This window comes from Saimiri boliviensis, chromosome 8, assembly GCF_048565385.1.
Source record: "Saimiri boliviensis isolate mSaiBol1 chromosome 8, mSaiBol1.pri, whole genome shotgun sequence".
NCBI classification, from domain to species: Eukaryota; Metazoa; Chordata; class Mammalia; order Primates; family Cebidae; genus Saimiri; species Saimiri boliviensis.
This window is the reverse complement of record NC_133456.1, coordinates 27,487,077-27,510,702: the sequence shown is the minus strand read 5'-3', so window position 1 is coordinate 27,510,702 and position 23,626 is coordinate 27,487,077. Positions and strand designations below refer to the sequence as shown.

General features: G+C 40.4%; 1 protein-coding gene across 26 annotated transcripts in view; it reads left to right on the top strand.

Annotated features, from left to right (window-relative positions):
• The window catches only part of KALRN (kalirin RhoGEF kinase), a 711,287-nt gene that overhangs the window by 425,295 nt on the left and 262,366 nt on the right, over positions 1-23,626 (top strand). For all 26 annotated transcript variants that reach the window (XM_039477078.2, XM_039477077.2, XM_039477076.2 and 23 more), the window contains exons 20-25: positions 1,101-1,216; positions 1,718-1,840; positions 10,183-10,365; positions 11,580-11,698; positions 17,566-17,632; positions 18,218-18,327. In XM_039477078.2, coding sequence (XP_039333012.2) covers positions 1,101-1,216; positions 1,718-1,840; positions 10,183-10,365; positions 11,580-11,698; positions 17,566-17,632; positions 18,218-18,327 — 718 coding nt within the window. The remainder of the gene's footprint in view (positions 1-1,100; positions 1,217-1,717; positions 1,841-10,182; positions 10,366-11,579; positions 11,699-17,565; positions 17,633-18,217; positions 18,328-23,626) is intronic.

Genomic DNA, 23,626 nt, shown 5'->3' with positions numbered 1-23,626 from the left:
TCTGACCTGTCTGAACTCTACCCTTTCCTATCCGAACGACCCTGAGCTAGTTACCTTCCCTGAGCTTTCTCAAAAGCTTTCTCTAAATCTCAGTTTTCTCGTCTGTTTAATGGGGATAATAATGGTACATGCATTGTGGGGTATTATAAAAATGAGTGTCTTCCACATACTATGTGATAAATATTATTCATATGTTTATTATTTATTTGTTACCATCTAATATGGCTAGCAGGAAGCAGAAGGAAGATATAATAAAATAAATTTGATTGCTTCCAGCATAGAACATACTATTTAAAACACTTAAGACATCTACCCATGTACCCAGCTACTCTTGAAACAACAGAAAATGTAGAGAGGGAAATAGCATGGGCTGAATACCTAACCCTGGCCCACTTGCAGTGCTGTATGCCTTGTGTATACTGTCTCGTTTAACATCACTTTTAGCTTTTCTAACGATCAGATCCAAAACAACACGGGCCCAGAGACAACATGAAAATATAATTCCAACACAGCTTCCCTATGCGCACTATTTAGAAGTGTTTAAATTGAGGCTGTGCTGTTAAAAGTGCTGTGTGCACAACCTCTTGGGCAGGTCCAAGAACATGGCTCATGATGTGGGTTGCCAAGCCATTGACACCAGCCCTCATTCCACTGTAAGTCTTCTACCTCTCTTCCAGTAAGTCCGTAAGAATGGCTAAGATTCCCATCAAGGTTCACCCGTGCTCATTAGACTCTGGGGGCCAGTTTAATAAATTGCTATTTTAGGAACTGACCCTTCCTAAGATTTCTTAGAACTAAAGACTGATTTTGCTATCAAGAGAATTGGGGTCATTTGTAAGTCACTGCTGTCATATTCTTCCCACCTTAGTTGAAGGAACCCTCATCACTTGGCTTTCCCCCTAGTCTATTTGACCTTGCTCCTTTTTAATAAATCCTTTCTATATCCAGCTTTTGCTTCCTTTCTTACGCTGGATTAGTTTCATGGGGAGGAGGCTTGAAGTACAGTCATGGTCACCTGGCACCTGGGCCATGGGGCTGAAGAGGTTGTTTGGATTTGCTCAGTGCCTCTTGTGACCATGATGCATCTCCTCTGCCCACAGCCATCCTGAGTGAGCTCCTGCAAAGGGAGAATCGCGTGCTGCATTTCTGGACTTTGAAGAAGCGTCGGTTAGACCAGTGCCAGCAATACGTGGTGTTCGAGCGCAGCGCTAAGCAGGTTGTCCAAAGCTTTCCCTGGCTCTATTTCAGTTCTTTAGAGCATGCAGAGGCCCATCACCAAGGCTTAGTCCAGAAAAGGGCCACAGCAGCAGGCAAATTGGGGATAGGAGGGAGAAAGTGAAGAGGTAAAGAAAGTAGGTTGTCACTTGTGAGCAATTCAGCATTTACCAAGCTCTCTGTTTTGAGTTTGGTATCAGGAGATGTGAAGAAATGCTAGATCACCCACTATGCCCCTAATTCATGGATGATGTTGGGCCTGGCCTAGAAGAGTCCCCAGTCTGCTGGAGGAGACCCTCTCTTTGTGGGATGTTCCAAATCAGGGGAGGGTTCAATCATAAAAAAAAAAAAAAAAAACCTCCCAAATTACATACCAATCAAATTGTGTCAGTGTTTCCTGGGTCCATTAAGTTGTCCCAACAATAACCTTCATTATAGTATGGCATGTTTCCCTACTGACAGCTGCCTTTTGGGGAACTGGCTGGGTTGTTTCCTCCCATAGGCGCTGGACTGGATCCAAGAAACAGGTGAATTTTACCTCTCAACACATACCTCCGCTGGAGAGACCACAGAGGAGACTCAAGAACTGCTGAAAGAGTATGGGGAATTCAGGGTGCCTGCAAAGGTAGGAAACATCCCAAACCTTTTCCCAAATCAACCCAGAACTCTTCATTCTGGCCAATTTCACATTTTGGAAGCAAAGACAGCTTCTGTAAGCAAAAATGCTCAGCCACAGTGGGGATGGGGGAAGCATGTAAACGTCCTAAAGGATTGCCTGCTTAGAAACCTGAATACCCAAAGAATTGCCACTGCTGGGTAGAGCAGCTGTATGCAGAATGTCAACTGCTGTACACTGTGCTTCCAAATACTCATCTTCATGCTCCGGGTTCTGGAATTCGCCATATTCTTTCAGACCAAATCAGGGATGTATTCACATAAAATTGTTGCATGTGCATGTGAACACTGCACATATCCACATATTCTTGCAATTTGAGTGGCTTGGGAAGTCCACCTTATTGGAAGGGCCAGTGACTATGGGTACACAAAACAGGTGAATTTCTTATTTTCTGAGCTATTTCCATCTAGCCTCACACCTGCTCATGAGCTAGTATGTACATCCTTGCATATTTTGCTCCTAGAGACCTGCTCATGAGCTGGGTCTCTGGGGAGCAAAATATGCAAGGATGTACATACCAATTCATACCAAGATTGTGGGGAAGGCTATAATAGAAGGTAACCTGATTTTCATGTTTTCATAGCCAGGATTTGATCTGAGGATACTTGGATTTGAATGAAAATCTAATCTGTCTCAAGCTCCTCTTTGCAGTGTCCTCATCTCTCACACAGGGCTCCTTGCCACATGGGAGCCTTTTTTGGCATCACTTCTGCACATAGCAGACACTCTTCCCAGGTTGAGAGATGTTCTTGTTGGGGTCAAAGTGGGAAACATATCCTACCAAGAGATCCCTCAGACAGTATAAGGAATGCTCCTTAAGTTTGGTGTGACAAAATTAGGCCCTTATCCTTATTCCTGAACTGATATTTCAGAAGTGATTATCCATTCTATGAATCCTATCCTATGGACTTTCAATACTGGGGAGGCTTTCCTTGCATCCTTGTGAGCTTTGGGCATTTTTCCCTAATGTGAAAAGCTATTAGCACAGTTAAGAGACTCATTTCAATACCAGCAAAAAGCAAGCAGCACAAAGAAAGTGGCAGATGCACAGAACCCTATTCAAATCCAAATTAAAATGGCTTGTGAATGAACAAGTTTAGCTCTATCTGCCACTCTCCAAATAGGGTCCATAATGAGCCATTAACAGGCTGAATAGTATCAGATCCATTGATGTTTCTGTCTGCATAGGATGGATCACAGCAGATACCCAGAATTTCACAGGATCAAAATCTTTCCGTAATCAAAGTGGTAATGTGGAGAATTATTCAGTCAATCGTAGTTATCCTTCCTTTGTAACCTTCTTTATATGTTTCTCCTCTTTCACATTAACGTAGCTACTACCCTAAGCTGTAGTAGCTTCCTAACTGGATTGCATGCCTTTGGCCTTTCCTTCCTTCCTATCCATCCTGCCCTTCATTGCTCTTCATCTTTAAAATGCTACTTTGGTTATATAACCATCCAGATCAAGAACTTTAACGATTTTCCAATTCCTTTGGGATAATGCTCCACAACTGTACAGCTGTGCCACCCTACCTCCCTAGCTTTATCTTCAATTATTATTTTATTCAGAATTTATGCTTCAGCTGAATGGATGTATTCTCTTGCCCTCTGAGAGATACATCATATACTTTTTGGTCTATGTGCCTTTTTTGTACATTCCTCTGCCTGGAATACCCTTTCCTTCCCTCTGGTTTGTGCTTTTTAAGAGGAACCCCCGTTTCCACTCTAGAGCCTCCTCTTCTATGATCCTGCCCACATACCAGGATATGATCCAGCTCATCCTTGCACTACAGCCCTTGTCCGTATAACCCTTCACCTGGCACAGACCATCTCTCCTCCAGTAATATGTGCAATGTTATCTCCTGTGTAAGCCAACAGGATACTGAAAGACAAGAACCACACTATTCATCTTGAGTTCCTTAGGTTACCTGACTGCATCTTAAACGTTCAAGGGAGGCTACAACCATTCAGGAATATAAAAGGAAAAAAGGAAGTTTGAGTAGATCACTCCCCCTCACTTATATTTAATGTCAGTCTTCTACTTTGGCTTTATATGTTCTCTGTCCCTCCCGACATAGCTATTATGTTCCAAATCTCAGGGTTAACAATCCCAGCTGAGGAGCTTCTGATTAGAGGCAGCAGCCTCCTGCGCCACCCTAGTCCCGCTTTCCAGAGGCAAACCTCTTCTAGTCAGCTGTCTCTGATTATAATCTTTATAACCAATAAAATGAATTTGAAGTGGAAACCAAATTGACCTTTAACCACAAGAGAATACATGTGGTGGCCCTTATGGTTGAATAGGGTAATGGAGTTTATTAAATTTGATATTCTGCTCCAAAGGAACAGATTAAGTAGAAGAAACACTGGATATAAAAAGATACTTTCTATATAAAAGTTCACAAATATAAGAATAAAAATGAAATTTAAAAAGTTTGGATGAGGAAAAAAGGAAAACATATTCATATTGTGGTATGCCTATAGACAGTCCATTAAAAGAATATAAATGGTATTTTCCTATTATGGGTTTAAAAATGTATCAGGGTCAAGGCACACAGGGATGGAAAAGCTTAGTCATGACGACATTTGGAAGAATTCCATTTCTTCTAAAATTAATACTTTTTTAGTTTTTTTTTTTTCAAATTCCATGGTTTTTACTATATTCACAAGGTTGTGCAAACATTGCCACTGTTTAGTTCCATAACATTTTCATTACCCTAGAAAGAAACCCCTCGCCCATTAGCAGTCATTCTCCATTCCCTACTCCCCTCAATCCCTGGCAACTACTCACCTGCCTTCAGTCTCTATGGACTTGCTTGTTTGGGCATTTCATAGAAATGGAATCATACAATATGAGGTCTTTTGTGACTGGCTTACTTCCCCTAGCCTAATGCTGTCAGGATTCATCCATGCTTATAGCATGTGTCAGTCCTTTTTTCCTATTCATTGCTGAATAGCATGTCATTTCATTGATATACTTCTTTTTGTTTACCAGTCATCAGTTGACAGGCATTTGGGTTGTTTCCAGCTTTTGGCTATTATGAATAATGCTGCTATAAACCTTTATATTCAAATTTTGGCATGAACGTATGTTTTGTTTCCCTTGTGTGCATACCTGGGAGTAGAATGGCTGGGTTATATTGTGTCCCTACTATGTTTAACTTTTTGAGGAACTGCTAAACTGTTTTCCAAAGTAGCTATACCACTTTATACTCTCACCAGCAATTTGTAAGGGTTCCAGTTTCTACACATCCTCACCAACACTTATTATTGTGTCTTTTTATATAGCCATCCTAGAGGGTATGGAATGGTATTCATTGTGGTTGGATTTGCATTTGCCAATAACTAATAATGTTAAAAAAATACTTTTTAAAGCTGGTGACTTCATCTCTGAAAATGAAAGAAGCCATGAGATAAACTGGACTTAATTCATCTTGACAAAAGAAAATTAAGCAGTAATGAAAACGACTGGAGCCTTAGCTGAACTAAATTATGTTTTCCTGGGATTCAGATAGCAAGGAAAGGGAAGATATATCATATACTTTTTGGTCTATGTGCCTTTTGGTCTATGTGTCTGACACTGGGGATGTCCGACAGTACTTTAGACCGAGAGAGGTAGAATCTAAACAGTTCAGGTTTGATTCTAAACAGGCATGATTCTGTTTGTGAGACTCCTTTTTTTTTTTTTTTCTTTTTCTTTTTTGAGACGGAGGTTCACTCTTATCACCCAGACTGGAGTGCAGTGGTGTGATCTCAGCTCACTGCAACCTCCGCCTCCCAGGTTTAAGTGATTCTCCTGCCTCAGCATCCCAAGTAGCTGGGATTACAGGTGCTCACCACCACACCTGGCTAATTTTTGTATTTTTAGTAGAGACAGGGTTTCACCATGTTGGCCAGGCTGGTCTTGAACTCCTGACCTCAGGTGATTCACCTGCCTCGGCTTCCCAAAGTACTGGGATTACAGGCGTGAGCCACCACGCCTGGCCTTTCTGAGACTCTTAAGAGGAATTTAGCTTGTATGTGATGGAAAATTTCGGTTCTTTTATGTATGATAACAGTCCCCTGCCGAATGAATCAGAAGATGTGTTTCAAGAAACCTGTTCACCTGCACTAGGAGCTCAGTAAATTCATGTCACAAAAAATACATTGATAAGGAATATCAATATTCCTTATGATTATCTCATTATAAGGAGTATCAATAATGAAAGGCAAATATGGAAGATTATAATGAGATTATAAGATTACTATCAAGAAGACAAAATCTAAAAGACTTGTAAAATGTGCTAAAGTCAAAAGGGCTTTAAAAAAGATTATTCAGAGTGAGGCTCACTGATTAGAGGAAGATTATAACCAAAGGAAAAAAGAAAGGAAAGGAGGCAAAGAGAGGGGTAGGAGGGAAAGAGAGAAGAATAAATAGAAAAAATAGAATTACTGAATCCCTCTTTTGAACCTCTGTCTTTTCTAGCAGATCACTAGAATTCAAAATGGAAAGGCAAAACATATGAAAGGACTCAGGTCTAGATTTCCAGGCCCAGATGAATTATGGTACCCAAAGTTTTCCTTCTGGCCACAAGATCATGTCCATACTTCCGAACCTATCATTCAAGAACTGCTGCAGTCTGATCCCCATTATACTAGTTTATGTAAGCTACTGTCTTCGGAGGAAAGATTTGAGTTTCAAATGGGCTTAGGTTGAAAGGGAAAAGATATTGTATGGCCATGTGTGGAAATAAAGAAGAGAGAAGCGACGTGGCTGAACCTCCCCCAAACCCAGAAAAAGCTCAGTGACTCAGCCCGATGCGAAGAAAAAGAAATGTGGCATAGTGTCACCTCTGGACATGAAAACTGGAATGTCACCTGAGACCAAGAGCAGCTCAGGCAGTCACATCATCTGGTCATCGTCTGAGAGCAGAGGACCAGAATCTATAATGTTTACTATTTCTATGCCTCAGCTTCCTTTTTCTTCCCCTCTGCTTTCTGTGATTTCACTTCTACTCGCAACCAATCACCTAGATCCCTATCTGTGCAGTTTAAATCATCAGGGAAACAACCCCAGTTAACCCAGAGGATTTCTTACTCCCTATTTAGACATAGCTTTTAGGCCAGCACACCTTAGATAGAAGTTACTGGCTGCATCTTGATGGGCTGCCCTTATAAGACAAGTTTTTACCCTTTATCTCAAAAGCTGTGACCAGGCATTTAGCAGGTCATGTGCTGCTACCACAATCATCTATGTATAAGAAGACATTTTAGAATACCCCCAGTGGAGACCATGGCCATGGTTGGTGTCTCAGTGGGCTTATCCAATTCATAGGCCAAATGTATCATCTACTTCTTCCCCCAAAAAACCTTCAACTCTTGCTGATCTAGCTTTACTCACCTCCAAACACAAGATTTGCTTATTCATTTATTCAGACAACATTGGTGGTATGCTTACTATTTTCTAGACACCGGAGATACACAAAAGAATAAGATGTTATACTTAAGGGTTCATGGTCTAATGAAGGAAATGTATAAATAATGTGATACATGCTAAAATAGAAGCATGTATGTGATACTGTGGGAGCACTGGGAAGGGCCTCACCCACTTGTCTTGTGGGTAGGAGAGGAGAGGAAAAAGGGCATTGGACCAAGAGTGGGGATGAGCAGGAACCACTCATCACAGCAGGAAGGGCATGTGACATTCAACATGGCTGCAGTGTAGGGAATGGAGAGCAGTGGAGACAGGGCTGCTACAAAGGTGAGTGGGGCCACATGGGGAAAGTCCTGTCTACACTGCTCATTTTACTGTCTCTTTGCCCCTCTGGGCCCGACACATACCTAGAATACTCTTGGTCACAAACCATTTGCTTTGTTGACTCTGAATCACAATTTTGATGCTTTAGGATATGATTTTCTCTGATAGAACTGCCCTAGTGTGGCTGCTGCCACCAACTGGCTGTAAAACCCTTTCTCATAGGTGGAGTCACTTTACCAAGAACAGAGAATATGTATTTCCAAGGCTTTTCATAAAACTTGGTGTTTAAGTAAATACAAAGCCAAAGAAACCTGTTTTCAGGAAAAATGAAAATAAAAAACACCCTGCATGCAGTAAGATGAAAGTTCTCAGGATGCCTAGACACTGGAGATATACACATGAATAAGATGATTAAAAAGAGGGGTTGAGTAATTATATTTAGATAGAATTAAGTAGATTCTATTTTGAATATAGTCTGCTAATTCTCAACCAATTCCCTGTTATTACTCTGCCTTTTCATGGCTGAGGAGATGTTTCTGCTATCCTCACACCCACCTCCTTTCCTTCACACCAAAGCTGTCCTGGCCTTTATCTCCTCATGTCAGACACCAGCCTACTGTCCCGAGATAGAAGAGGCTCCTATATGCTGAGTGAGCTCCTGGAGAGCTGGATCCCTGGGCCCTGACCATGCATGCAGCAGGCAGAGCACGCTCCATTCGCCTCTCTCAAGCCCTCTTTTTCTGGCATTTCTTGGGAGGGTTGGTCTCTCATGGGAGGAGCTGTAGATGAGCCTGGAAGGAGCAGATGAGATGAGGATAATAGAGTAAAGAAAGAAGGGCTCTTTTGTTTTTTCTCCTATATCTCCAGTGATGTCCTGCCTCAGTTTCCCTGTTAGCTAGATTGTAGCATGGTTTAAACCTTGGACCTACTTACCTCCAGTCCAAAAGATAATTTTTCTTCTTAGAATAGTATTTAAATATTCTTTCCTTTCCCTGAGCAATGTTAGAGTTTGAAAATACAAACTTGAGATTTAAAAAAAAATGAGCAGCAGTCTGCTTGTTGGATGTCTCTCTCATTCCCATGTCTTACCCAGTTTAAGTACTGCCTCTCCATGAGACCTTCCCTACCCATGCCCGTCCACCTTCATTTTCTCCTTTTAAAATTCCTATAGTGTTAACTCTACATTCTCCCATTTTGACATTCAATTATATAATGCCCTGAGTTATTTAACTACTCTGTATGAAATGAACATTTTTTTCCTTTTGTTTAACCCCCAAGCCCAGCCCTATAGCTCTCTACACAGTACTATTGACCAACTAGGTATTGAACAAACTCTTGCTAGAAATGAAATTAACCCAGTAAACAACAGAGTTTTACTTTACCTAGTCTTGTGATAGATGGTGGCTTCATTAACTTCTTTCTCCTGCCCTCTATGTGTTTTTTCTTTTCTTCTTTTTTTTTTTAATTATTATTTTTTTATTTTTGTTTTCTTTTTTCTTGTTTTTTTGTTTTTTGTTTTTTGTTTATTTATTTTTATTTTTATTTTTCCTGCTCTCTAATGGAAACTAAAGACAAGCTTCTGGTGGTGACAGGGACAGAGTTAACTCTTAAATCTGCTCATTGTATTTATTTAGATCCTGGCATGTGCCAACTTACATGATGTTTAGAACTGGTACAGTGGAGGGAGGGAACTAGGAACTAAAGGGCAGAGACAAATAGGCTCTGTTGCTTACTGGTAGTATGAAGTTGGACCAACCCTAAGCCTCTCTAAGCCTCAGATTTTTTTCAACCGTGGTTCAAAGAGACCTGCATTACTTCCCTCCACCTACTTCCTAAGGATGCATCAAATCTCAGAAACAGTAACACATTATGCAAATTAGTAAAGCATACTAATCTAAGAGATTCTTACATCAATAATAATGGCTAATGTTTATGGCTTGCTGAGTTCTCCTGTGTTCCACTGTACTAAGAATTCTACATTTATCAACTCATTTAATACATCAACTCTTTGAAATAGGATCAGCCCTCTGTATCTACAGGATTCAACCAACCATGAACTGAAAATATTTTCTTCAAATGGATAGTTGTGTCTGTACTACATAGACAGACTTTTTTGTCGCCATTTCCTAAACCATACAGAATAACAGCTATTTACTTAGTATTTACATTGCATGAGGTATTGTAGGTAATCTAGAGATGACTTGAAGTGTTCCTGAGGATGTGGGTAAGTTATAAGCAAACACTTGTTCTGTAAGGAACTTGAGTATCTGGATTTCGGTATCCATGGGGGGTCCTGGAACCAGTCCGCCACCCAACCAACAACACTGGGGACGACTGTACTATTATGATTCCCTTTTTGCAGATGAAGAAATGGAGGCACAGAAGTTTTAAATAACTTGCTCAAAATCTCCCAGTTAGGAGTGACAAAGCTGGGAAACAAACCCAGGTAGCCAGCTATGAGGTATCTGTGGATGCCCTGAACAGGAAAAGAGGATTTGGGGTGAAGGGGCGGGAGAATAAATGTAATCCAATAACTTAAGGCCATCTTTTGGGGCAGCAAACAAAGGAGAAGGTGAAGCTTCTGATTCAGCTGGCCGATAGCTTTGTGGAAAAAGGCCACATTCATGCCACGGAGATAAGGAAATGGGTGACCACGGTGGACAAGCACTACAGAGATTTCTCCCTGAGGATGGGGAAGTACCGGTACTCCCTGGAGAAAGCCCTAGGAGTCAACACAGAGGTAGGCAGGGGCTTCGGCCTCAGGACACCCTCCCTTCTCACCTCCCTGAGCACCACTGCCCTTGTCATCAAGGAAGAAAAGCATGTTTCCAGAGCAGTACTTCTGAGCTGTTGACCCGTAGAAGACTTGCCTTGTGTGGCTTTTCTAGTGGGGAGTGCCAGGTGGATCTTGCTGATTCATTAACCTCCAGCCTCCTGGCAAGTGTTGGGGCCTATGGCTACAGAACAGAGTTTTTCTCTATATAGTGTTAACTGTTGACTTTGAGAACGAAAAGCTTTGTCTTGGCTTCGTAAGTGCCATCTTCCACCCAATTATGTTAATCAGCAAATGATTAGAGTCCCCAGTATATATAATAGTACTCTTTCAAGAATAAGGGGTACCATTTGTACAAGGGCTATTTGACATTTCAACTGAACAGAGGTACAATTTGCCATGAACCAGGGCAGATGGACTTTTAATCTCTTCTTTATAATAGGGGTGAGTAACCTGTGAATTAAGAGCTAAATACAGCCTGGCAATTTAATCCTAGGATGTCTGGTTCTTAAATCTTCAAATAGGCTCATGATCTGAAGCAGAGCAGCCTGGAGAGTGAAGTGGCCAAATCACCTAAAGTTAAGAGAGTTAATGTCTCCCCCAGGCTTTAATCTGTGAGTTTTTATCTAGGAAGTTCCATCATATATAAATACCAAATGTTGGTTAAAATTAGCAGGGATGAGCGATGAGAAAGGTCAGCCATTGTTCTGTTATTTAGCTTTCTGTTTCCAAGGAAAATCACTTGTTTAAATAAATATATTTGGTTTGATTATTTTCTTTTGACAAATGAATGATGTTTTTATATCTTTATGTGTTTTTGTTTCACATATTTTTTAAATAGTTAAGAATCAGTCTTAGACTAATTTATAGATGTGTGTAGATTTAATTAGGACCAAAGGCCTTGGGGAAATAGACACCTAATTATCAAATGTGTTTATTGTTTTTTCTTACTGTGGATATTTACCCTAAACATTTGACCTGAACATTTTATTTCTTTCTTATTTGAAAAAAGAATAATGATCCCATGAAGAAGAGTGCTTATGGGTGTGAGTCTGTAAGATCCCTCATGTTTTTATCCTTCTCCATTATATCTTTTTCCCCCTTTTACTACCTCCATCACCTCGAGCGAGTTGCTTTCCCATAGCATCACAAGGTGACCTCGGTGATCTCTCCATGTGCAGGATAATAAGGACCTGGAGCTGGACATCATCCCAGCAAGCCTTTCGGATCGGGAGGTCAAGCTGCGGGATGCCAACCATGAGGTCAATGAAGAGAAGCGGAAGTCGGCCCGGAAGAAAGAGTATGTGTTGGCTTCTGCCCAGCTAGCTGGCTTCCAGTGACTATGCTGGGCTTTCACCACCACTTGTCCCTTTGGATAGCTTAATATGTCCTCGTGACCACCTACAGGGGTTGGGATAGATAGCCATAATGTTTGCATTGAGAATATGGGTTCCCTCTGAAGGCTTTTAAGTATCTCCAGTCTGTCCTTCACCTGAATTCTCTTCATATATCAGTAACTTCCTAGACAAAACCTTCCTCATGGATCATCACATTTTACTTCACAATCTCGAAATGACATGGAACAAACCAAATATTTCTTCTTTTCCTCTAAATTTAATTCTCCCTTCTCATTTTCTTTTTTCTTTCTTTTTTTTTTTTTTTTACATTTTTTAATTTTTTATTTTTTGAGACAGAGTCTCACTGTGTCACCCAGGCTGGAGTGTAGTGGCATGATCTCAGCCCACTGCAACCTCTACCTTCCAGGTTCAAGTGATTCTCCTGCATCAGCCTCCCAAGTAGCTGGGATTACAGGCATGCACTGCCATGCCTATCTCATTTTTGAATTTTTAGTAAAGATGGGGTTTCACCATGTTGGACAGATGGGTCTCTGCTCCTGACCTCAAGTGATCTGCCCACCTCAGCCTCCCAGAGTGCTGGGATTATAGGCATGAGCCACCGCATCCAGCCTCTCCCTTCTGATTTTCTAATTCCCATTGATAGTGTCACTAACCTTCTAGTTTTTTATCAGAAATCTGAATTATTTTCAAAAACTTCCCATAGCTTTCATGGTGCCAGTCCCTGCCCAGTTCACCTGCACAGCGATGCCAGGTTTACCTTTCTGGAGTAACATTTTATTATTGCTAATACCAATACTCTTCCTACCACAAGCACCTACATTTGTTATGTCCTAAACATTGCATGAAGTGACTTCACATACATTTTCTCTTTTTATCTTCCAATCACTTCTCTTGAGTAGCTATGATTATTCCCATTTTACATATAGTAAGACTTAGAAAAGCCAAGTAACTTTCCCCAAACCACACAGATGGTGAGTATTGAAGCCAGAATTTAATCTAGCTTTGACTCTTCAATCTTCTTTGATTTCTTTCCAGTATGTCTCTCACCAGATTCAAATTTTAAATGATTTGCTGCTACCCCCAGAATAATGATAAAACTCCTCAAGGTGCTATCTTTTGGCCTCACCTAAGTCAATCTTACTTGAAAGTACTTTCTAGTTGAGATTACACCTTTCAGTCAGATCATTTTTACTGATTCCTCTCGGGTCTAAGAATAAGTTGTATATAATTGAGAATGCTCTTTTTTCTGTTTGTTCTTTTCCCTTTCATTTCCCTTCCTTTTCTTCTGTTTGGCTTTATTTTGCTCTCGGTAAGTCCTATTAATTCTTTAAAATCTAGTTCATATCATATGCCTCTATAAATCTTTTATCTACAACTCCCACTGTCATTGGCCCATCTGTTTTATAAACTCCTTTACTTATTTTCTTTACCAACTCCCATTTTACTTATTCAACCAGTTCGTAAGCATACCTCTTTAACTAGATTGTAGACTCCTTGAAAACAAGAAGTATTTTATACTCTCTTGTATGAATCAAAGGACTAGGAGAATAAGAAAGATAACATAATTATTGATCAAGAAAAGCTCATAGGCAGGGCATGGTGGCTCCTGCTTCTAACTGGGAAGCTGAGGTGGGCAGATCACCTGAAGCCAGGAGTTCAAGATCAGCCTGGCCAACATGGCAAAAACCTGTCTGTACTAAAAAAAAAAACAAAAAAAAACTGAGGCTGGGTGTGGTGGTGTGCATCTATAATCCAAGCTACTTGGGAGGCTGAGGCATGAGAATCCCTTGAACCCAAGAGGTGAGGTTGCAGTGAGCCAAAATAACACTGCACTCCAGCCTAGGCGACAGAGCAAGTCTCCATCTCAAAATAGAAGAGAAAAAAAAAGAAAACCTTACAGAATATAATTGGATATAGAAATTGAAACCTTGAGGAAAGGGCAAGACATTATCTAAAATCACATAATAAATAAGAACTGTAACATCAATTTCTTTACTTGAAGTTGAGGGGTTATATCACTGGGCCAGAAGAAAATAAGGCATGCTTTAGGAGGCATTCCAATGCCAGATGGGCCCTCCCCTCACTTGGTCTAGGTATTCAGATTTCAAAAGGAAGAAATAGTTGCTTGGGAATTGGTCCATTGAGTGAATTGTAGATGTTAGAATGTAAAGCTGCCACCTAAGTTTACTCCTAGGTCAGCAGCACTAGCACATGAGGAGACGAGGCAGAGGAAATAGGCAAGAAGAGAGTAGAGGATGCTGCAATTCAAACATTTTGGAAGAATCTGAAGTCGCCTGAGGTTTTCATAAATTGAACTCTGTTTTCTCAGAATAAGAATGAATAGGGGCCAGAATTCATTTAGTGAGCTGGAACCAACTTATCATTAGATTCCTGCTCTGCTCTCTAAGTATCTCAGCTGCACTCTCAGAAGAGTCCTGATTCCAGGTAGGCAAAACACATTTTTCTTCCTTGGTTGTTTGGTAGGGAGTTGTCTACCAGCAGTTCACTCTAATCAAAAGTTATAGGGCATCGGAAAGGGGAAACAATCATTCGTGCCAATCTTATAAACCATTTCTTGACACTCTGCTTCCTTTATGTTGCCGTTACAGAGTCACACATACCCAGAGTTTTCTGGAGGACTTTATGAAGAATGTTTTGAAACTCTGTTTGGGAATTACTAGAAAAAAAAAAATAGTATGTCCTAAGATTAAAAACTTCTGTGTAGTTTCTTTGATCAAGATGAAATAGGACCACAGGTTCCTTGGAGCCGAAGGAACTAAAGCTGCTCCGTGAAGTCAGAGCTTGTTCATATGGGGAGTGTATTCATTTGTCAGGGCTGCTGTAACCAAGTACCTCAAATTGGGTTGTTTAAAGAGCAGAAATGTGTTGTCTCACAGTGCTGGGGGCTAGAAGCCTAAAATCAAGGTGTCAGCAGGGTTGATTCCTTTTGAGGGCAGTGAGGGGACGAGGGACAATCTGTTCTAGGCCTCTCTCCTTAGCTTGTAGATGGCTGTTTCCATGCTTATGTGGCATAATCCCAGAATATATGCCTATATCAAAAATCCCCCCTTTTATGAGAACATTAGTCTTTAGATTCAGGGGCAACTCTACTCTGGTACTACAGTTGTACTGTTTCCAAATAAAACTAAAATCTGAGGTATTAGAGGTTAGGACTTCAGCATATGAATTTCAGGGGGGTCATAATTCAGCCCATACCTGGGAGGGGAATGACGGGACTACACCTGGCCAGATCTTCCTACTTGGTTCCTTCTATGACACCTAATAGCCAGAAGAAATTAAAGGATGGATGGAAAATAAAACAAAATGGGGTGGGGATAGCAGCGCTAAATTGTGCAGAAAGACAGGTAAAACTGCAGGAAGCAGGTGGAAGCAAAAGAACAATTCCAGAAAACCTAAGGCAAGTTTTCAAAGCCCGTCAGTTTATGTTCCTTCTGATCTCCCTTCTGTCCTAGTTTCATAGCAATCTACAGCTCATTTAATCATGAAATGTTTCCTGAGCACCTACCATGCACTAGGCATGCTGCTTACGTGATCTTGTTTCATACCTGCAGAAGTTCTCTGTGATCAGCTATTTTATAAGTAAGGAGTCTGAGAACTAGAGAGGCAAGTCCTACTTCTGATTGTAATTCAGTTCCTATCTGTCTGACTCCAAAGCTTACACGCTTTTTATTCTACCAATAGAGTTCAATTCAAAGAAAAGAAAAATAGTGGCTAATTAACTTCTATAAAAAGGAATTTTTGAGTTAGCACTTTGTTCTTTTAAATTTCGATAGGTTTTTAGGGAACAGGTGGTGTTTGGTTATATGAATAATTTCTTCATTACTGATTTCTGAAATTTCGGTGCACCCATCACCTGAGCAGTGTACACGGCACCCGGTGTGTAGTCTTTTATCCCTCACCCCTCTCCTGCCCTTCGGCTGAGTCCCCAGAGTCCATTGTATCATTCTTTTTTTTTTTTTTTGAGACGGAGTTTCGCTCTTGTTACCCAGGCTGGAGTGCAATGGCGCGATCTCGGCTCACCGCAACCTCCGCCTCCTGGGCTCAGGCAATTCTCCTGCCTCAACCTCCTAAGTAGCTGGGATTACAGGCATGCACCACCACGCCCAGCTAGTTTTTTTGTATTTTTAGTAGAGACGGGGTTTCACCATGTTGACCAGGATGGTCTCGATCTTTCGACCTTGTGATCCACCCGCCTCGGCCTCCCAAAGTGCTGGGATTACAGGCTTGAGCCACCGCGCCCGGCCCATTGTATCATTATTATGCCTTTGTGTCCTCATAGCTTAGCTCCCACTTATGAGTGAGAACATACACTGTTTGGTTTTCCATTCATGAGTTACTTCACTTAGAATGATGAATCAGTGCTTCAATTTTAGTAGAAAGGCAACTGATAGAAAAATGTATTTTGCTTTAAGGAAAAAATCCCACCAAGATAAAAGTCTAGGAAAAGATGCTGCTCATTTAATATTTCTTACGAAATTTCTAACAGGGGACACTTTGGGGACAGTATTTCTCAAAATGTTCATGTGGTGGAGCACCTGGAAATAGGGATATTCATTATGAACTGCATGAAAAACTGATATAGAAAATGTAAGACATATGTATAAATAAATATTTTATGCTAAATTGCATATCATATACCAGCTGGCAAGCACCATTTCTAATAAAAATTTGTAAAAATGAAGTAGAATACACCACAGTGCGTCCATGCACCGTAAGTTTAACAATTGTCCAAGCACATTGTGTTCTTTAGAGGCCCAAGGAGGAAGAGAGCCCTCTCTTTAAAGCTGCATGGCACACACTTCTCTTTATCAGGGAGTGAAAAGCAGTCACTTATTATTAATTTATACTGTGCTTATGGTTGCATTTTTTGCTTTCTATACATCCATTCATGCTGTAAACAAGTCCCATTGGAAATAGTATTGAAATAGATAAAAGGATAATTTAGGTCAGAGGTCAGCAAATATAGACCAAATTTGACACACCAGCTATTTTATATAGTCTATAAACTAAAAATTATCTTTTATATTTTTAAATAATTGGGAGAATTATCAAAAGAAGAATATCCTATAACGTGAAAATTAGATAAAATTTAAATTTTAGTGTCCATAAATGGTTTTATTGGAACACAGCCACACTTTTTAATTTTTTTTTTTTTTTTACACATTGTCTATGGCTCCTTTCACATGACAACAGCAAAGTTGAGTGGTTGTGACAGAGACTGAATTGCCCACAGAGATATCTGGCTTTTTATAGAAAAATTGCTAACCCCTGATCTCCGTGTGTTGGACATCTTTTCTTGGCTTTGAAACCTGGTTTATTATGGTACTAAGAACTGTTTTGATATACATCTACAAACTCTGCTGAACAGAAATCATCATTCTGGGAGCTGTAAGAAAAATGTGGAAAGCTGAGATTCAAGCTATCTAGTTGGTGAGACAGAATATGAACAGTCCTGCATACCTGTACTCACATGGGTATCACCAAAGAATCACAAGTATTGATAGCAGGACTGGGGTGGAAAAGGGAGAGAGAATATGGACCTAGCTGGGCACAAACCTGCTAAAGGGATGTAGAGCTGTAAAGGATGTAAAGAGTCACGGTAGGAGTGACTCATAGGAAGATACTTGGAGGAGTGGGAAGGAATTTTGGAGAAGGGAAAAGACCTGTTGATGAAGTAGAAACATAGGACGTTTTAGAATGTCATACGTGCTGGGGTGGGGAAGTGAAGTTTTAAGGAAGAGAGACATTATATCTATAACCAACTAAAAGCCCATTTGCTTCCTTCTAGATTTATTATGGCTGAACTACTCCAGACAGAGAAGGCTTATGTAAGGGATTTACATGAGTGCTTAGAGGTGAGTCTTCCAGTAATCCATTCACAGCTGTATTGGAAAAATGACATTCTTGTCAGCATCAAGTCCCCAACAGAACTTGGTGCTTTTGGTCTTCTCCCAGAGAGTAATGAATTAAAAAGCCAGCCAGAGGAAATCTTTCTCCTGAAGTCAATAATAACTGCATGGGAGTTGACAGTACTTTTGAAAAGAAAGTTTAAACTTTTCTCAGACTGGAGCTAGACTCAAGAAAAATAAGTATATAAGGCACTTCAATTCAAAATGAAACCATGACACAGTCAATGAATTTAAATTGGGCATGAAAATCTGCATCCTGTCCCCCCCGCCACCACCATACACACATACTCAAATCCACACACATTTAATAAATAACAAGAGACTGTGGAGTTTGTGTTCTTGCTAAAGTTCAGGGTAATGAAATATTCAGATATTTTCTTTCTCTTATGTTTACTGAACACGTCACTTTTTCAACTCTACATGCATTTACAGTTTGAGTCTTGCCCCACAAGTTTGAACACCTGTTTATTTTGTTTGTATTTTATATGGCATGCCAGACTTGCCAGTGATGAAACTGTTACTTTCTTACAGACCTACCTGTGGGAAATGACCAGTGGTGTGGAGGAGATCCCCCCTGGGATCCTCAATAAAGAGCATATCATCTTTGGCAACATCCAAGAGATCTACGATTTCCATAACAAGTAGGTTTGTGGAGGGTCTCAGAGGTGCACACTTAGGGCTGTAAATACCAGATAACGGGGTTCCCAACAAGTGGATCAAAGGTGATAGGTGAGTCTTATCTGGTTAGTGTTGTAAGGCAGTTGCTGTCAGACTTCTTTCCTACTCACTCCCCTTTCTCTGTAATTGTCCAAAAGTCCTAGTGGAGAGTGAAGTCACGTATTCAGCAGTGATCCTCCCCATCCTCAGCATCCTCATGTACTCATTGAAAGTGAATACCTGGCTTCCAAGAAATAAAAGTAGCTTCTCCGCATTAAATCTGGTGGGAAATCCTGACATTAGAATTCATCTGAGGCTAATCAATTCCACTTTGTGGTCTTGGGGTTTTGAATTCCATCGAAGTTTTTTTTCAACCTAAATATTTCCTCCATCCTCATTTTATTTCAAATTTCTTGACAGCTTAGAGGGATGAACATCAACCGACAGTCTGTTTTGTTGGAATAAGTAGAATTGTAGAGCCCTAAAACTTGACAAGTCATTGTTTCTAGCTTGATTTAAGAATCTTTCCCACACCATGCAAAACAATATGTTCCATGGTTAACAGAGGATCAGCAAAAAATTGGCATAATTAGTTACATAACTAAACAATGAAAATACATAATACAAATAGAATCTCAAGACACAAAGAAGAACATTGGCATGAAGTCTTAGCACTCTCTCAGGACCCTGCTGCAGAGCAGTGCTAAGTCAGGCTAGCTGAGGCGTTTACTGAGTTGTGTAGGCTTGTTGGAGATAGAAGGACCATGTATACAGGTGTAACAGCCACCCTGAGGCAAGACTCCAGAACAGCACCATCCCATGGAGTCTTCTGCAATGATGGACATGTTCTACATCTGCAGCGTCCAGTACAGCATCACTGGATATGTGTGGCTAATGAACACTTGAAATGTGGCTAGTGCTACTAAGGAATGGAATTTTCCATTTTATTTAATTTTAATAGATTTAGATGTAAATAGACCACAAGTAACAAGTGGCTGCCGTATTTGGTATCTCAGCTGTAGAATAGCCCTGTGCTAAGAATGACCAAGAGGCAAGCAAGAATTGGGTGTAAAAGGATCCTGGGCTGTAATAGGTCCAGATAAGGGGTGGAGAGTCGTTTGTCTCTTATCAACTCCTGGTTATTAATTCTTGGTATGTCAACAGATGGCATCAGTTTAAAGAGAACATAATATATATAGCTCCCATGACATGCAAACTTTGTCAGATTATTAAAGCAATAAATTTCAGGGGTAAAAATAACCTTTTGATTTTCTGGAATATGTGATAAAAGTTCCCAGTCTTTTGATTTTTAATTATAAATTTTAACACCATCCGTTTGGTTTGTCTGGAAATTTCCAGACATAGAAATATCATGTACTCATGCTTATCATTGATAAGATCCCAGTAAAACTATTTGACCATTGATCCCAAATTCCATCATCTGAGCCCAGCTCAGTATCATCCCATCTCCCTCAGGATATCTGAGAAGACATCGGACTGGCAAACAGTAAGTCATGTTACTTTACTTTTCTGCCTTCTAGTCTCTTGGATTTAGTCAACAAGTCTCACTTTCCCCATGTTCTTAGCAAACTGACTAAATATGGAAGCCTAGAGATCACAGCATACACTTCCTGGGAGCTATATACTCACCAATCATTTTATAAGTGGAATGAATATATGTTTCAAAATTGACCTCTTGTAACAAAATAGCTAACATAATCATGACTTATTTTGTTGTCGTGATATCACTGGTAAGCCGTGGTAAATAGTTTCGTAGTTTTTTAAATAGCTTAAAATCTGCCTACCAGCTACAACATACAGTTCTAAGAAATCCTTTTAAAAATCAAATTAAACCATAGAGAATACTCTATGCTATAAATAGAGGAATAAATTCAACTATCAAGAACATGGCTACCCACCACATTGAGAACATTATGAAGAAACAAGAAGAAAATAGCAACTAGCCTCTCAACAACCAGAAGAGATGTCACAAAAATTAAGTTCTTACATTTTCATAGAAGCATCTTTCTATCCTCCCTGACAACCACTTTACCTCTTGATTATATAGTTTGGAGGCCCGCAGCAATTTAGAAACAGCAAATAAGAATCAAGAACTTGAGCGAGTAGTGGGATACCAGCAACATAAAGTAAGACCTGACAGGAAAGAAGACAGATAAACTGCAAAAACAATAGGCAGTAGAACCAAAAAACATCACTGTGGTCAAGGGCTACTCGGTATTGATGGAAATCATTCTGTATTCCACGATAGGGCCTAATACAGCCACTGTGTTACAGCATAGCATAATATTTAATATTAGTGGTAACCTTGAGTCATTAATATGTTCCGCACAAAAGGAAAAGAACTCTAGTGCATTTAGAAAGCTATTGACCAAAAATAAATTAATGGTTTAAATTATCCACAATTTAAGGAAACATCTAAGAAAATCAGCTTCATATTAATTTCCTACAGGATCTGTGGACTGAGACTTTACTGTGCTCATAATGTATACTTTCTACTTGTGTCATGCAAATTTTGATTAATGAAGAAAATATAACACCTCTATAATCTCTAATAAATAAGAGATAAAATGGCAGTTAGCCAACTTAGAAAATGCAGGAATTGTAAACTCTAAGGGACAGCTTAGATGGGAGAACATCTTTCACTACATAATCAGGTGCTTGGCACATAAGTAAACATTGAGTAAATGTTTGTTTGGTAGGTGAATGCGTGGATGAATAAACTAAAATTAAAAGTACAATTTGAAGACTTACAGCTAACACCATTCAAGTCATAATTTAATCTTCTGTTTGTAAAAGTCCTAAAACAGAGCTCTAAGATCATTAGGTATTATTTTTTTCCCCCACCACTATAAGAACCGTCTGCAAGAGCAAAATCATTTAATTTCTACATAATGCAGTTTCTTGGAAGCTTCTTACTGGTAGACCATACAGTTGTCCTAATACTTATTTATTCTTCAGAAATATTTCTCTGAAATGGTCACTTCTCAACGTGAAAGAAAAAATCAAAGGGTGCTTTTTAACCCCAATTGCTTGTATGATTCCAAAGTTGCAATTAAGCACTGTCTAACAGAAACATGCTCCTCTCATTTCTAGTGAATAACTCAGGTTATGTGCCTGTAATCCAGAGAGAGCCTATGGGAGGGAGAGCAGGAGGGAGGAGTATTGAGTGATTGAGAGATTGAGAGGAAGGGATTGAGATTGACACTACCTTGCTAACTTAATTAGCTAAGTCACTAGAAAATTAGCACCTAGACGAAGGGTTATGTGGTGAATACATATCTTAGCTAGATAGTATTGATCTGTCTAAATGGTGTCACTTTGAAAAATTGCAACCAGGGTTAGTTCTCTGTCTTGCTCTGTGTGTGTGTGTGTGTGTGTGTGCCCGCACGCGTGCGTGCGTGATCTGTCTCAAGGACCTTTGTCTTTATAGATATTGAATGGGGAAATTCCCAAGCACCAAAACTTCTTTAAAAAACAGTTTAGTGTGTAGAATTTAATACCTGCAAACACTGGCTTTAACACAAATTGAAGTGGAATGATGCTTCGTTTGCCCTTTACTCTCCCCATTTTGTACTACATCTCTTTCCTACAGAAGTAAATATATAGATCATGAAATTTACTTATCTACGCAAGACTCAGACTTACTCAGACAGAAGAATATATTCCATAAGTAGATCCCCAGACAGTATTGGTTACAGATAAAGAGATAAACCCAGAGGAACCTGTGACTTGCCCAGTGTGTGCCTCTCCCCTTTCCTTAAAGGTCAGGTGTTGGATTCCAGGACTTGGTTTCCCACTTCAATACTCTCTCTTCTTTCACCCCCTAGACCACCAATGGTGGCTGCCACATCTGGCTGGTTTAATTCATAGTTAACTAGCTTCCTTGTGGATCTCAAAATTTGATGAATATTTCTACCCATTTCTCCCAGAGCTATGTCATTCTTGTGCCACACCCCTACAACAATTACCTGAAGTGAATCACTTTTCAACAAGGTCTAGAAATTCAAGTTGGGGACCAACCACCAAGGCTGGAAGCCCCTCCTGCATACTCCCTCCCTCCAGGCTTGGCTAGAAGCTATTAGATTTGGCCTTGGCTACCAGCCACTGCCCTCCCAGCCGGGTGTTCCCTGCCTAAGGCTAAAGGAACAGGACCAGAGCTGCATCAGGCTGAGCTGGGAGCACTGGCCAGGCCAAAGCCAGCCAGGAGCTGTGAGGGGTGAGCAGCAGGGGTAAAATCAAGGCTGGAAAATTTAGGGAGGGACACTCCAATGAGAAAGTGAACCACAGCCACATTTGGGTCATCTTCCCAGAGTTCCTCCTTTGGGCCAAAGATGTATTAGATTGGAGATGAAGCTGGTACCTTGTGATCAAACCCAGCCTCTGCCCTCTGGGTTCTGAGAAGGACATACCTGTCTGTGATAAGAGTAGAGGTGGGTACAAATGGAGCACAAAGAAAATAGCCTCAGTTGGAGAGTAGGAAAGGCTTCCTGGAGAAGGGGGCATTTGAGATAGAATTTAAATAAGAAGGGATTTTTACAGGCAGAGACGGCTTCCTTGATGATGGAATAAAGTTTGAACAAAGGCTCTGCAAGGGAGAAAAGTGGTGAAGTCTAGCAGGGAGCTGGAGAGAGGCAATAGGAAGTTTGGGAGTGGGGCTCCATCCTGGGTCATGGGAAGCAGAGAGAGGTCCCACTGTCACACTCCCAGGTAGGTTGTGTCTTAGCAAACGATGTCTGTAAGATTGAGGGAGGAGAAAGGAGAGGTGATGGGCAGAGATAGTGCAAGTCGGAAATGTGGGGAGAGACAAAAGGAGAGAGAGCTTTGTGGATAGGGGATAAGTGAGAAAACAGTGAAGTGAGCAGATCATAAGGAGAAAGGAAGAGATAAAGAAGGAGGCAAGTAGGAGAGCAAGAGGGAGGCAATAGTGGGGAGAAGGCAGATAGGTAGGTAGGGTAGGCAGGCAGGGAGGGAGGGAGGGAGGTAGGTCCATCTGGGGAAAGAAGCACTAAGAGAAGGGGAGGGAATGAGGAGAAACAGAGTGAGGGAAAGAGTTGGTTAAAGACCTAGACCTTCCCAGAGTTACCATCCTGTTGCAGGAGAAAGAGCAAGGTGGTGTTTTTCAAACCATTTTTATAATGAATCAAAGAAAAAGACTGTACATTATGCCCTGATATATACAAGCATACATACTGTATATAACAGGGAAGTTAAATTTTGAAAAACAACACCTGCATTATATGTGATGCACTGTGATATTCTGTA